General features: G+C 34.2%; 1 protein-coding gene across 11 annotated transcripts in view; it reads right to left on the bottom strand.

Annotated features, from left to right (window-relative positions):
* Positions 1 to 13,835, bottom strand: part of CDH18 (cadherin 18) — a 1,096,529-nt gene that overhangs the window by 267,033 nt on the left and 815,661 nt on the right. For all 11 annotated transcript variants that reach the window (XM_074386991.1, XM_074386980.1, XM_074386983.1 and 8 more), the window contains one exon: positions 4,575 to 4,694. In XM_074386991.1, the coding sequence (XP_074243092.1) occupies positions 4,575 to 4,694 (120 nt within the window). The remainder of the gene's footprint in view (positions 1 to 4,574; positions 4,695 to 13,835) is intronic.

Below are 13,835 nucleotides of genomic sequence, written 5' to 3'. Positions count from 1 at the left end.
ACTATACTTCAAGGCTACAGTAATAAAAACAGCATGACACTGGTACCAAAACAGAGATAGAGACCAATGGAAAAAAACAGAGGCCTTGGAGGCAATACCACATGTCTACGATCATCTGCTCTTTGACAAACCTTACAAAAACAAGCAATGGGGAAAGATTCCCTGTCTAATAAATGATGTTGGGAAAATCGGCTTGCAATGTGCAGAAAGCAGAAACTGGACCTCTTCCTGACACCTTACACTAAAAGTAACTCCAGATGGATTAAAGACTTAAACATAATACTTAACACCATAAAAAAATCCTAGAAGAAAACCTAGGCAAAACCATTCAGGACATAGGTATACACAAGGACTTCAAGACTAAAACACCAAAAGCATTAGTAACAAAAGCCAATATAGACAAACAGGATCTAATTAAACTCCAGAGTTTCTGCACAGCAAAAGAAACAATCATTAGAGTGAACTGGCAACCAACAGAATGGGAAATAATTTTTGCAATCTACCCATCTGACAAAGGGCTAGTGTCTAGAATCTACAAAGAACTAAAACAGATTTACAAGAAAAAAGAAAAAAAAAATTCAAAAGTGGGCAAAGGATATGAAGAGACACTTTTCAAAAGAAGGCATTTATGCATCCAACAAACATATGAAAAAATACTCATCATCACTGGTCATTAGAAAAATGCAAATCAAAACCACATTGAGATACCATCTCCTGCCAGTTAGAATGTCGGTCATTAAAAATCTGGAGACAACAGATGCTGCAGAGGATGTGGAGAAATAGGAACACTTTTACACTGTTGGTGGGAGTGTAAATTAGTTCAACCATTGTGGAAGACAGTGTGGCAATTTCTCAAGGACCTAGAAATACAAATTCCATTTGACCCAGCAATCCCATTACTGGGTATATATCCAAAGGATTATAAATCATTCTACTATGAAGACACATGCACATGTATGTTCACTGCAGCAATGTTTACAATAGCAAAGACCTGGAACCAACCCAAATGTCCATCGATGATAGACTGGTCAAGGAAAATGTGGCACAAATACACCATGGAATACTATGCAGCCATAAAAACGATGAGCTCATGTCCTTTGTAGGGACATGGATGAATCTGGAAACCATCATTCTCAGCAAACTGACACAAGAACAGAAAATCAAACACTGCATGTTCTTACTCATAGGTGGGTTTTGAATGAGAACACATGGACACAGGCAGGGGAGCATCACACAGTGGGGTTTGTTCGGGGGGGATTAGGGGAGGGACAGAGGTGGGTAGGGAGTTGGGGAGGGATAACATGGGGAGAAATGCCAGATACAGGTGATGGAGATCGAGGCAGTAAACTACATTGTCATGTATGTGCCTATGCAAGAATCCTGCATGTTCTGCACATGTACTCCAGAACCTAAAGTGCAATAAAATATTTTTTTAAAAAAATTTAGACATTAATTCAATTCTGTGTCACATAGTAACTCAACAGCTAAACAATTCATTTTCTGGATATAGCTCTTCAAAAACAGATTACAAAATTGGAAGGCAAGGTCTCCAGAAGATCACAAATAAAATTTAATGTTTCATGCAAACAAGACAATCCAAACATTGATTTTAGTCATAAGCACTCACAAGTCTAAAATTTGTGGGGTCAATGTTATGTTTTATTAAGATTGGGCTTCAGTGAAAATAACTGAAAACATGCTGAGATGAAGCCATGCCAATTAGGGAATGGAATTAAGTGATACTATTAATATACACCATTACAAGTGATTACTATTTCCACACTTCTTATATAACATTCCATCCAACATAACTGATTCTTTGGTTTTTAGTATGTTTGTATTTTATTCCAGTCACTTTTCTGCACAATTTCAACTAAATTCATGAGTTCTGAGGATGTTTAATTGCTAAGCACAAATTGCCAAATTTGTTGTTTGTGAAGACTATTGAACATTTTATTTCATACCCCACTTAGCACTTTCTACAGATAACTGTCTAACTCTCTAAGATATCTGCATATTTAAAAGACCTTTAAAAACACTTTTGTCCCTTAATGACCTAGTAGGACAGATACCCATTGGTTCCCATGATGCATCAGCCAGTATTCTAGTAATATTAACACATATCAAAATGGAGGCATGCATTTTATTCAATACATTAAAGCACTGAAGAAAGAAACAAAGAAATGCAAGAGCAAAGAGAATTTTGTAGAGCAACATTTGAATAGCAGCCTATTTATGTTTGAGATACACATTTTCTGTTGTTTAATGAAGTATTATGTATAATATATACACAAAATGAGTGCATATTGTGTTTTCATATGTTATTTATTTTTTGCTTCCCCAAATCATAAACTATGGCAGTCCAACACTAGTAAAGTATTGCTCTCAGTGACCTGATTTATCCATCTAAGTGCATACACATATGTGTGCTTACTCATACAACATATATAAACATTCACATTCAGACACATGAACAAACAAAATTGATGTTTGTTAACCAACTGTATGCATAAAAAGTGTAAAGATTTTTTTAAAAATTTTTATCCAGGATGTTTATAACATGGCAATATTCTATTAGGTAACTGTAACATTATTTATAAATAAATGTCTGGCTTTGTAAGGCATCATTAATGGATGAATATCATATGTTTCTGTGCATGTGTCTGTATGCATTCATGCCCGTGTGACATGTGCATGCATGTGTGTTTGTACAATCCTAAATAAGACAGTTGAAACAGTTTGTATTCCTGTTTCTTTCCTCTAGAGATAGGTGTATTTTAAAGTGAGAATTACATTTATTTTATATTTGAAGCAAAAATCGTTACTGGGAAAATAGAATAAAATGTGAAATATCACCATCAAATACTAACAAGCTTTTCAACTAATTCTAAGCTCTTCTAATGGAATAATAATGTGTAATCATAAACATGCATATTTTTGTGCCACCACTTAGATTACTAAATTAATAAGCATGTTTTCCTAAATATTAAGTGATACCTTGGAACTAACAGAACCTGCAGATCTTATACTCATTTTAAGTTATATAAAGTTATACATATTTAATTATACCCCAATTTCTATTTTTCACTTTAACTACATATTAGAATCTATTCTATAATTACAATGCATATAAGGATGTGTACACATATATAATCATGTATATATTCTTCATGTCTCCCTCTCTATATATGTTCTACTTTGTTTTATTTTTAAGGTATAAGAAAGAAAGAAAGAGTTAAGCAAGTATGTCTGAGATCCATTCATGCCAACGTATTTCCATGTTGGAGCAGTTCAAGAAAAGAAAGAAGGCAAGTGACCCAATCAAAGCCTCTTGTAAACATGATAATGGCAAAACTCTTGGTAAACAATCTAGTGGTATTAGATAGAGAGAAAGTGCTTATCTATAACATCTTTTTAGTTCAACGTGCCTCACATAACACATTGTTAAACAAATCTATGATCTGTAGACTTATCAAACAAGGTTCTCTGAAAAAAATGGGTTATATGTTATATAATTATAGAAGTATAGAGAGGTATTTACAATAAAAATGGCTCCCTTCCACATTAGTTATGTGGCTGTGTGGCCATTTATTTACAGAGGCCACATGCTGATCTGATTCAGAGTGCATTTCATACTTAGAAAGGACAGAGGGCACTGCTGGAACATCCTGGATCTCTATTTTGCTTCATAAATACGTACATCCTTAAAATTTAAAAGAAACTTGAGATTTGTTTGTTACTGAACAATTGCCTAAACTAAAAATGGGTTTTACTGCAACAAACTGATTTTCAATGGGGACATGTACCTTTTATGGTTTTTGGATACGCTGCTGCAGCACATCCTATAATACATTATTAAGCAGCCTTCATTACCATTTTAGCCTGATATGACATGATATAATTGATGTGATATAACATCATATAATATGATTGATATAATATGATTGTTTGGGCCAGTAAAAAATAGGAGAGCAGAATTTCTAGTTTTTTCCTGAAAAGGTATTTATGTCTTTGGCATTATCCTGGGTTTTTTGTTTGTTTTTTAACACAACACAATATTTGAAGGCTGAAAATTTTACTTATTGAAAATATTGCCAGCTCAAGAAATAGAAATCCCCCAATATAATACAATTTTATATATATGTATGTATATATACCTGACAATTTATGTGACAAGCAAAATTAATGTAGACAATTTTCAAAGAACCATTTACCTTTTCAGCAAATAATAAAAATTAATATATAAGCAGAGCAAATAATATATTTGAAAATCTCATTCGATGTATGTAATATCTCATATATGTTTTAAACAGATTATTTAAGTGTTACAGAAATATTGAATGATAAGTAACATTTTCTTGGATGGATATAAATAACAGATAATCAACATATCAGAGAAAGCAGTTAATTTATCTTCAATTATTTCATTACTTATTTTAGAGAAAATGAGGATATGTTAAAATCAGGTTACAATAATATCATCTGACAGAAAAGAGCATATAGAAATAAAAATCTTTGTTTTTTAATTTACTGTAGCAAACACTTGCATGCAAGTTACGTGTAAACACACTAACCTGTTTTAGGATCCACAGAGAAGTATGGTTGTCCCTGGAGAATGCTGTAAACCACCCGAGCGCTGTTTCCATAGGTAGGGTCGTCTGCATCAGTAGCTGTCACCTGTAGAACAGAGGTACCTGTGCATTCAGGAAAACAAATTTTAGTGTGTGATGGCATTTAGCATATGATTAATTTGAACACAGAAAATGGATATGCTGAAATAGCTATGGAGATCAGTAAAGACTGTGCCTTAGTAAATTAAATTAATGTATAAAACATATTATTTGTTTTCTTTCCCTGCTATCAACTGTAATGAAAGAGAGTCTAAAATATAATATTGGTCTCAAAGCTTTTAACATGGCTCTTTATGTGCTGGTAACATCCTGAATGTTCTCTTTTTGATCTTCATTTTAAGAAGCAGTAAAACATAACCGAAGTTTGGTTGGCTTGTCACTCATAAATCAAATTGGTACTAACTGTACAGTTAAATCAATGGTATGATAAAGCTTTATATTGCATGTTTCATGACTGTTCTGAAAACTGGAGGTGAAATTATTTGTGATTAAGTTGGGAAGGTGAGTGTGTTGACATTAAATTATCAATGACATCATAACATTCCAATCAAGCCATTGTCTGTCTTATACACTCTTTTTACTTATTACCTGGATAATTAATGAGTCACATAACTGGTCTCTTTTTTTGTTTGCTTGCTTTTTTGTTTGTTTGTTTTTGACACACGAGACAGAGTCTTGCTCTGTCATTCAGGCTGGAGTGCAGTGGTGCAATTTTGGCTCACTGCAACCTCCACATCCTGGGTTCAACCAATTCTCCTGCCTCAGCTTCCTGAGTAGCTGGGACTCCAGGCACCCTCCACGATGCCCAGGTAATTTTTATTTTTATTTTTATTTTTAGTAGAGACAGGGTTTCGCCATGTTGGCCAGGTTGGTCTTGAACTCCTGATCTCCGGTGATCTGACCCAAAGTGCTGGAAATACAGGACCGAGCCACTGTGCCCAGCCAACTGGTCTTCTAAATTCAAATCTCATTCCTTTAATGTCTTGTACACAATGCCAACAGTGCACTGTATTTAAAAAAATGAATAGTAAATTAATTTATAACATTTAAAATAGTATATTTTGAGGTAATAAAAGTATTTAATCTATTATGCTCATGTCTTTATGCTTACTTTTTAAAATCCAATTTGCTTAATTAGAAACACCTATATAATGTTTCAATTATACCTAAATGAAAACTTAATCTAAGTGTAACATGAAAATCATATATTAAGGGATATACAACTTCATTGCAGAATTAGAGGGTAAGAATACTCATCTAAGAATTCACATCTATTCATAAAATGACATGAAGAATTATCTAATAGTGCATACTCAATATTTTATTCCACATCACTAGAAAAATTCTACCTACTAATTTGGGTTATCTATCAAGTAAAAATATTTTTACAATCAAATGATCTTGTGTGAAATTTTGTATTCATTTTCATATTTGAATATGGAAGCACTGACAATATTCAGTTTTTTTTATTTTAGTAATTATGTCAATGATTCAGGATCTAATGTCTGTTCAACTAGAAAATTTGTACTTCTAAGCCAGGCTTAGTGGCTCATGCCTGTAATCCTAGCACTTTGGAAGGCCGTGGTGGGAGGATCACCTGAGGTCAGGAGTTCAAGACCAACCTGGCCAATATGTGAAACCCCATCTCTACTAAAAATACAAAAATTAGCTGGGCATGGTGGCATATGCCTGTAATTCCAGCTACTTGGGAGGCTGAGGAAGGAGAATTGCTTGAACCCAAGAGTCAGAGGTTGCAGTGAGCTGAGATCCATGCCATTGCACTCCAGCCTGGGCAACAAGAGTAAATGTCTGTCTCAGAAAAAAAAAAAAAAAAAAAAAAAAAAAAAAAGAAAAAATGTGTACTTCTATGTTGAACTTTAGATAGAACTTCAGGGAAAGCTTGTTTTGTGTCTTCAAGGGATCATAGAAAATAGAATTAATATGCCAAGTTTGCTTATCAATCCTTATTAGCAAATCATAAATATGTATTCTACTTTTAATATATTAAGGATTCCGGCCACTAAATAGTATTTTTACATGGAGACTTAAGAAGAAATATGATTTGCAATTATCCATCCTCAGAGGATGAGAGCTGTGTTGTCTAAAAGAGATTTCAAATTGTAAACCAATAAAATAGTATGAGGGCACCAACTGCTGTTTAGAATGCTGAGAAACTGGGTCACTCATATACTGCAAGAGAAATGTTATTGTTTGGCAATTCCTTACAAAACTAAACACACATTTACCCAATAAATTGAATAAGGGCATTTTATTATTTTTTTGTTATTTTATTTTATTATTATTTTTTGAGATGGAGTTTCATTCTTGTTTCCCAGGCTGGAGTGCAATGATGCGATCTTGGCTCACTGCAACATCTGCCTACTGGGTTCAAGTGATTCTCCTGCCTCAGCCTCCCAAGTAGCTGCGATTATAGGCATACACCCTCATGCCCAGCTAGTTTGTTTGTATTTTTACTAAAGAAGAGTTTTCTCAATGTTGGCCAGGCTGTGAACTCCTGATCTCAGGTGATCTGCTCTCCTCGGCCTCCCAAAGTACTGGGACTACAGGCATGAGCCACCGTGCCCAGCCCTAGCATTTTAACAAATAAAAAAAAAACCTATGTTCACAGAAAAATCTGCTTACAAATTCATGGTGCAATTTTTCATGATAGCCCCAAACTGGAAACCATCCTGATGTACTTCCATGAGAGAAATGTTAAACAAACTAGTACATTCAAAGTATGAAATATTATTCAACAATAAAAATGAATAGACTATGGATACAAGCAACAACTTGTATGAATCTTCAGGGAATCAACTAAATGAAAATTAATCCCAAAAGGTTATATACTATGATTCAATTTATATAGCATTTCTGAAATAAAAATTTTAGAAATAAATAACAAGTTATAATATTCTGGAGATTTGGGTAGAGGGACTAGAGCAAGGAAGTTTGGTTATAGAAGGGAAGCAGAAGGGATCCTTATGATATTGTAGCTGTTCAATATTTTTATTATGGTAATTGATACATAAATAGATACAGTTGATATAATTCTGTAGAACTGAGCACACACATACACACAGACACATGCACACACACAAATTTATATAAGTAAATCTAGGGAAACCTAATGACAATCAGTATATTGTATCATTTCAATAACCTGGTTATGGCACTGTGTTATAGTCTGCATGATCTTATCATTGTGGAAAAAAAAAATATTTGCAAAATGTTACCATTGCATGTGAATCTACCATTGTGACAAATGTTGTTTCAGCCAACTAGACTACAGCTTTCTGTTATGTGAGCTCAAATAAACTAAGACAATCAATCAATAAACAAAAAGTCATTAAATAAACTAATCAAGGTATGTCTTATGGGTTAAATCATATCCTCCAAAACTGATATGTTGAAGTTCTAATCCCCAGTACCTCAGAATGCGACCTTCTTTAGAAATAGTATTGTTTTAAGTGGAATTAGTTAAGAGAAGATCATGCTGGAGTAGTGTGGGCCCCTCATCTAAACTGACTGGGATCCTTATAAAAATGAAAAATGAGGAGAAAGGTATAAATTCACAAGGATAACTTTAGATGAAGATGAATGCAAATATAAGGGCGATGTAGCTGCAAGCTAAAGAATGCTAAGGACTGTCAGCAAACCACTAGATGCTGTGAGAATGCTGTGTAACAAGTCCCTTCTCAGTTTGTTCAGAGAGAACCAACTGTGACATCTTGTTCTCAGACTTCTAGCTTCCAGACTATAAGATAATACATTTCTGTTGCGTCAGACACCCAGTCTGGGGCACTGTGTGTAGGGCAACTCTAGCAAATGAATATGGTGTGTTAGAGTTTTAGTGGGAAAAACTGACCTTTATTCTCATAATTTATAGTTGCTTTTTAATCTGAGCAAAACTATGAAGTCACAAGGCAAGAAAATAGTATGTGTAATTGTGTATTATATTTGAAATCAGATACATCATAAGAGAGAGAGAATAAAAAGTGATTACAAAGGGATTAGAGTAAATAAACATAAATATTTGATATTTTTGAACATCAGGCATTTCTAATGATCTGCCTGGTGACATTTTTAAAGTTAGTTAATGCATTATATTGGGTACATAAGAATGTTTTCAAGATGGCTTTTCTACAATAAAACTTAAGTCTTACTTTCTTTAGGGATTGCCCTGTGTCATTCTTATTCTTTTCACTTGTTTTTTGGTACTACTGCTTTATAAATATCACACATTTTGTACAGTTTGCATATCAATGAGAAGCAGAACGCATAGACTTCCTGGAAAGTTTCTAAGGACTAATTTGAAATATTTAATAAGGCATTTTTATACCAAGCAAATACTCTCAGAGATTACAAATTGTTATGCCTGACTTGTCAAGGCTCACAGCTCTGTTAAAATCTCAAGAGATTCAATGTTAAATAAGAACTTTGAGTAAAAATAAGCTGAAGATTTATGAAGGCTGAGGGCACCTCTCTGTAGGAATCTCTCAGGGTTTAATTCTCAGAAGATTTTCCCAGGAAATATTAAAAAGCAACAGTTATCAAGATACAACTTAAATTTCACTTCATACAGGAGAACTGTAATTTCACCATCAGATCAATAACACTGCATTCTAGTCACTGTGTAATTTGATAAAGTTTTGAGTATTAACTCAAGTCATTGGATTAAAAAAATTCTGCAAGGAGACATATGAACTATCTGAGCTGACTACCAAAACAAAAATCAGTATTTTGTGTATTAACTATAAAACCATAGCAATTTTTATTTTCTGGGTACTTTCAATAAAAGTTTCCTATTTATGGAACTACCTAATGTGAAGTTTCACATTCACATGTAAAATTTATATTCTGCTCCATAAATGGAAAAAAATAATAATCAGGGAAATAATATATATTAAGTGCCAATGATATGGAAGCCCTCTGTTGTAAGCCATTTAATTTAATAAAATAATTAAATTAACATTAATCTATTGAGAAAATGACATTTAATACTGTTTTACCCACAGATAAGTTGACGTTCAGAAAGGTAATATAATTGACAATTGGAGAAGGCAGAATTCAAGTTCAGCCCCATCTATTTTGATATGTGGCAGTCTTTCTCATATACGCCATTACTTGACCCAGTCAAGATTTGCTGAATCTTGTTCAATAGCTACAATATTTTCTGCCTTTTTGTCTTGTACAGTCCTTGATGGTGTATAAGGACAGTCTGGATGCATCTACTTGGGACGAAGAAGCTTTCTATCACATTTCCCATAGCAAAAGGCCAAGGCAGTAAATCCGTTTTGTCAAATAAGAACACATGGCAGAATCAGAAGGGAGTAATACCCAGATACTAACAACACTGTTGTGCTCCTCTGTAGCCTTGCAGAAAGTTCATAATTCTCTTCAGAGTTGTACAGAGTAAATGACTGTAGCGAAAATTGACTGGACTGATCATATGTCTACTAGTCTTACATATCTTACACTTGCATATTATCTCAAATTAATTTTCTATCCTGTTCTGGTCTGCTCTGCTTGCAGACACTTAATACCTGTCATTGACATTGACTAGCTTTCCTTTCCAACAGAGTAAGGGGAAGTAATAGACAGAAATTGAAAAACAAGAATAAGTCAATAAGTAGACACTTAATACCTGTCATTGACATTGACTAGCTTTCCTTTCCAACAGAATAAGGGGAAGTAATAGACAGAAATTGAAAAACAAGAATAAGTCAATCTCTCTGTCTCTGTCTTTCTCTCTCTCTCCCTCCCACTTTCTTTCTGCTCTGGACGGTGTCTCTGGCTATGATTGCAGTGCTTCATTGGTTCCAGCTCCCTTTCAGCTGCCCTCTTCCATGGTCCATTCTATTAAGATCTAGGTTCTTGGTTTAGATAACACCACTCATCCCAGCCTTAAAAGAGCTCTACTCTTGCAGTGATTGTTTCATAGGGTACTATCTGACTTTTCCGTTCCTCCATTTTTGTAACTTGTTCTCCTTAATTTTCTCTATTTGTCTAACTGCCAGTTGATTTGTTTCCCTGCTAGAACTTGGATTGACACATAAGGTATTAATAGATTTCTCTCCAATGTTCCTTTATCCATTTTGAAGAATAATGACTACACACTATCAAACAAAGTGGTTAAGTTCTAAACTTGATGCTAACATAGTGACTACAAGTTGAATATCTCTTATGCATGAGATCAGCATTTCCAATTTCAGATTATTTTCAGTTCCAAATATTTGCAGGTACCTCAAGAGATATTTTGGGGATGGGACCCAAGTCTAAATACAAAATTCATTTAAATTTCATATACATCTTATTACTATAGACTGCAAGCAAGTTTATATAAAATTTTTAATAAATTTGTGAATGAAACAATGTTAGTGTACATTAAATAATCAGATAACAACAGTGTCACTATCACAGCCACCCATGTGGACTACCTGTAATTGTTTGGTATCACCATCATTTGTGACTCTGAATGTATATGCTACTGAGAAGCAATCATTTTCACACGGAAGTACTAAATGGTTAAAAAAAAAGTCACATCTCATTAACTCAGTGAAAAAGTAATGCATTGTAGTAACTAAGCAGAAGAATAGCATCACTAGAATACATACATTAGCCATTAAATAATAAATTAAAAGGTTACTGTCCTGTCTACTGTATTTTTTTAGGAGAGAATAAACGTCAGAAGCAATTGAGGGACCAGGAAGTGGCTCCCCTGGAGATGAGGAGGCATTCTGCTGGATGGCTGTTTAAATTTTTTTCTTCAGAGTCATTTTCCTCATTAACAATGATTTTCGTCTTTGGTTTTACAGAAGGGCAAGATTTTCTCTTCTGTTACAAATGTAGACTAGTCCTACCAAGAACCTATCACATATTTTCATCATATAGACATTTTTTCTTCAGTGTCCAAAAAAAAAAGGTCATCTTTCTCATCATGTGAGCACTCAGAAAGTTTTAGATTCTGGAGCATTTTGGATATCAGATTTTAGAATTGGGGATACCGAATCTGTAAATTACTTTGGGCAGTATGGCCATTTTCACGATATTGATTCTTCCTAACCATGAGCATGGAACATTTCTCCATCAGTCCAAACCTGTCCTGGAGCCATGCTGGTTCTGGAGTTGTGGGCCAGAGCAGGGAAAAAGGTTGACTGAGCTGCTATCACTCCTCGTTCCATTGGGTAGCAGACAGCTAATTAACACTCTGTAACATCCCCTCTGGGGCTTCAGAGTCACAGGCACCATTGCCTGGGCATCACCAAATTCCCCTCAGTGTGACACGCCTTGTCTGGCTGTGGGCTCACACAGAGCAGGTTCCCATTTTGATGCTTGAAGCAGTCGACCAGACCCCACGCTTGCTTGCTTACATGCTCTCTCCTGCCAGGGGCTGAGCACAGTGGGCTGAGCAGACGGGGCATCCCCTGCTACAAGTTTGGCAAAGGGGCTGAGAAAAGTCCTGTATCAACTTCATGCTGTTCTTGTTTAATAAATGCAACAAAATTTCACAGCGTTCTCTGCCATGAATCATTATTCTGTTTGTTCATTTTAATCCTTGTCTTTTATGTTGTTGCTTTATTTCCAAAACAATGAAAAAAAAAAAAAAAAAAAAACAGAAACAAAAAACAGCTGGTTGATTGAAAGAGAAATAGCACATTATCATTTCAAAACTGAGTTGATGTTTTCCCCTTTCAGTTGGAATACTACCTTATAGTAAGTATGGCTGGGATGCATTGATATTCTTTCCAAGTTGATTGAGTACTCTTCTGTTTCCATAGCAGAAGTACCTTGCATCAGAAGAGGGGGCTTTGTGATATTTGTCTATTGGTAAGGGCTGTTTTATTTTATTTTGTTTTTGTTCCCCTGTGATATGGATGTTTGGGTTTATTGAAAACTAATTTCTCCTTAATTCTCATAAACATATTCCAATTTTGATTCATCCTCAGAAAAATCCACCAAAGGCCTTATGGTAGAATAAAAATATATTTTCTTGGATTGCACAGAAGAGATCAAAAAAATTCTTCATTGTTTTGAAAGCTTTAACTTAATAAGTTGCCCAGGTGACTTCCCCAGTTTCTTCTCCGTGTCTTATATTTACATTATCTTTCTTGGGCCAGATAATGTTCATTTAATGTTTAGGGCTGTACATTTGATCTATCTCACCCTGCTGCCCGCACCCTGCCCATTAATCCAATTGCAATGGCGTCAGTGCTGTAAGAATTTTTGGAATCTCTTATCCAGTGTTGGTACCCTATCTTCTTATTATGGCTTCTTTTTGAAATATTTATGATTCCTTTTTGGTATATAGTCTCTGACATATAAAGGGGCAATATATCAGAAAGATACATCTAAAGGTAAGTTATATTTCAACAACAAACAAACCCTAAATTTTAGAGTCTTTAGGCAATAAAAGTGGATTTCTCACTCACATACTGTGAAATGTGGTTAGGCTGATGTGGCTTTGTTGCAAACTGTCCTCCCTCAGGGGCAAATGCTGCTGAGCTACTACCCTCCACAACACAGGTGAGTGTTCGCAAAGCATCTAACCAGGTAAATAAAAGTATAGACAGTAGAATATTATTGGCTTACTACAGTACATAAATGTATATTTAAGACAGAAAATTAAATACGGTGGAACAGAGTTCATGACATGTTGCTTGGAATCACTAAGTTATTTATGTCGTTGTCAATCACAGTCTCGTCAGTTGCTTCAATCACATGGGATCTGATTCTAACTGTTTATTTAGTTACAAAGTAGTCACAAGACAAATGCTGCTCTCATATCTCTTTGCTGAAAAGACAATACAGATCCACTCCCATTCAACCTCTTTTTATTAAATGTATTGATTATATTGGATATTTTAAGTTAGAGAAGTCACACATATGCTTGGTTAGAAAAATAAATACAAGTCCCATGCTCTTTCTCTTAAGAAAAGCAATCTTAACAGCATCTTGTATCCCTTTCTATAACTCTATCTCTGCTCATTGAAAGGGCTATAATACAGTTTATATATATAATATATAGTTATATATATTATATATTTATTATATATTATATAGTATATATATATAATATATAATGAATAATTTATATAGTTTATATAATATATAATAATTTATTATATATCATATATAATATAGTATATATAACTAGTATATATAGTATATATATATAACTATAGTATATATATATAACTAGTA

Source organism: Saimiri boliviensis, chromosome 1 (genome assembly GCF_048565385.1).
Source record: "Saimiri boliviensis isolate mSaiBol1 chromosome 1, mSaiBol1.pri, whole genome shotgun sequence".
Taxonomy (NCBI): Eukaryota; Metazoa; Chordata; class Mammalia; order Primates; family Cebidae; genus Saimiri; species Saimiri boliviensis.
Note: the sequence above shows the minus strand (reverse complement) of the source record. Positions and strands in the feature narration are given on the sequence as shown.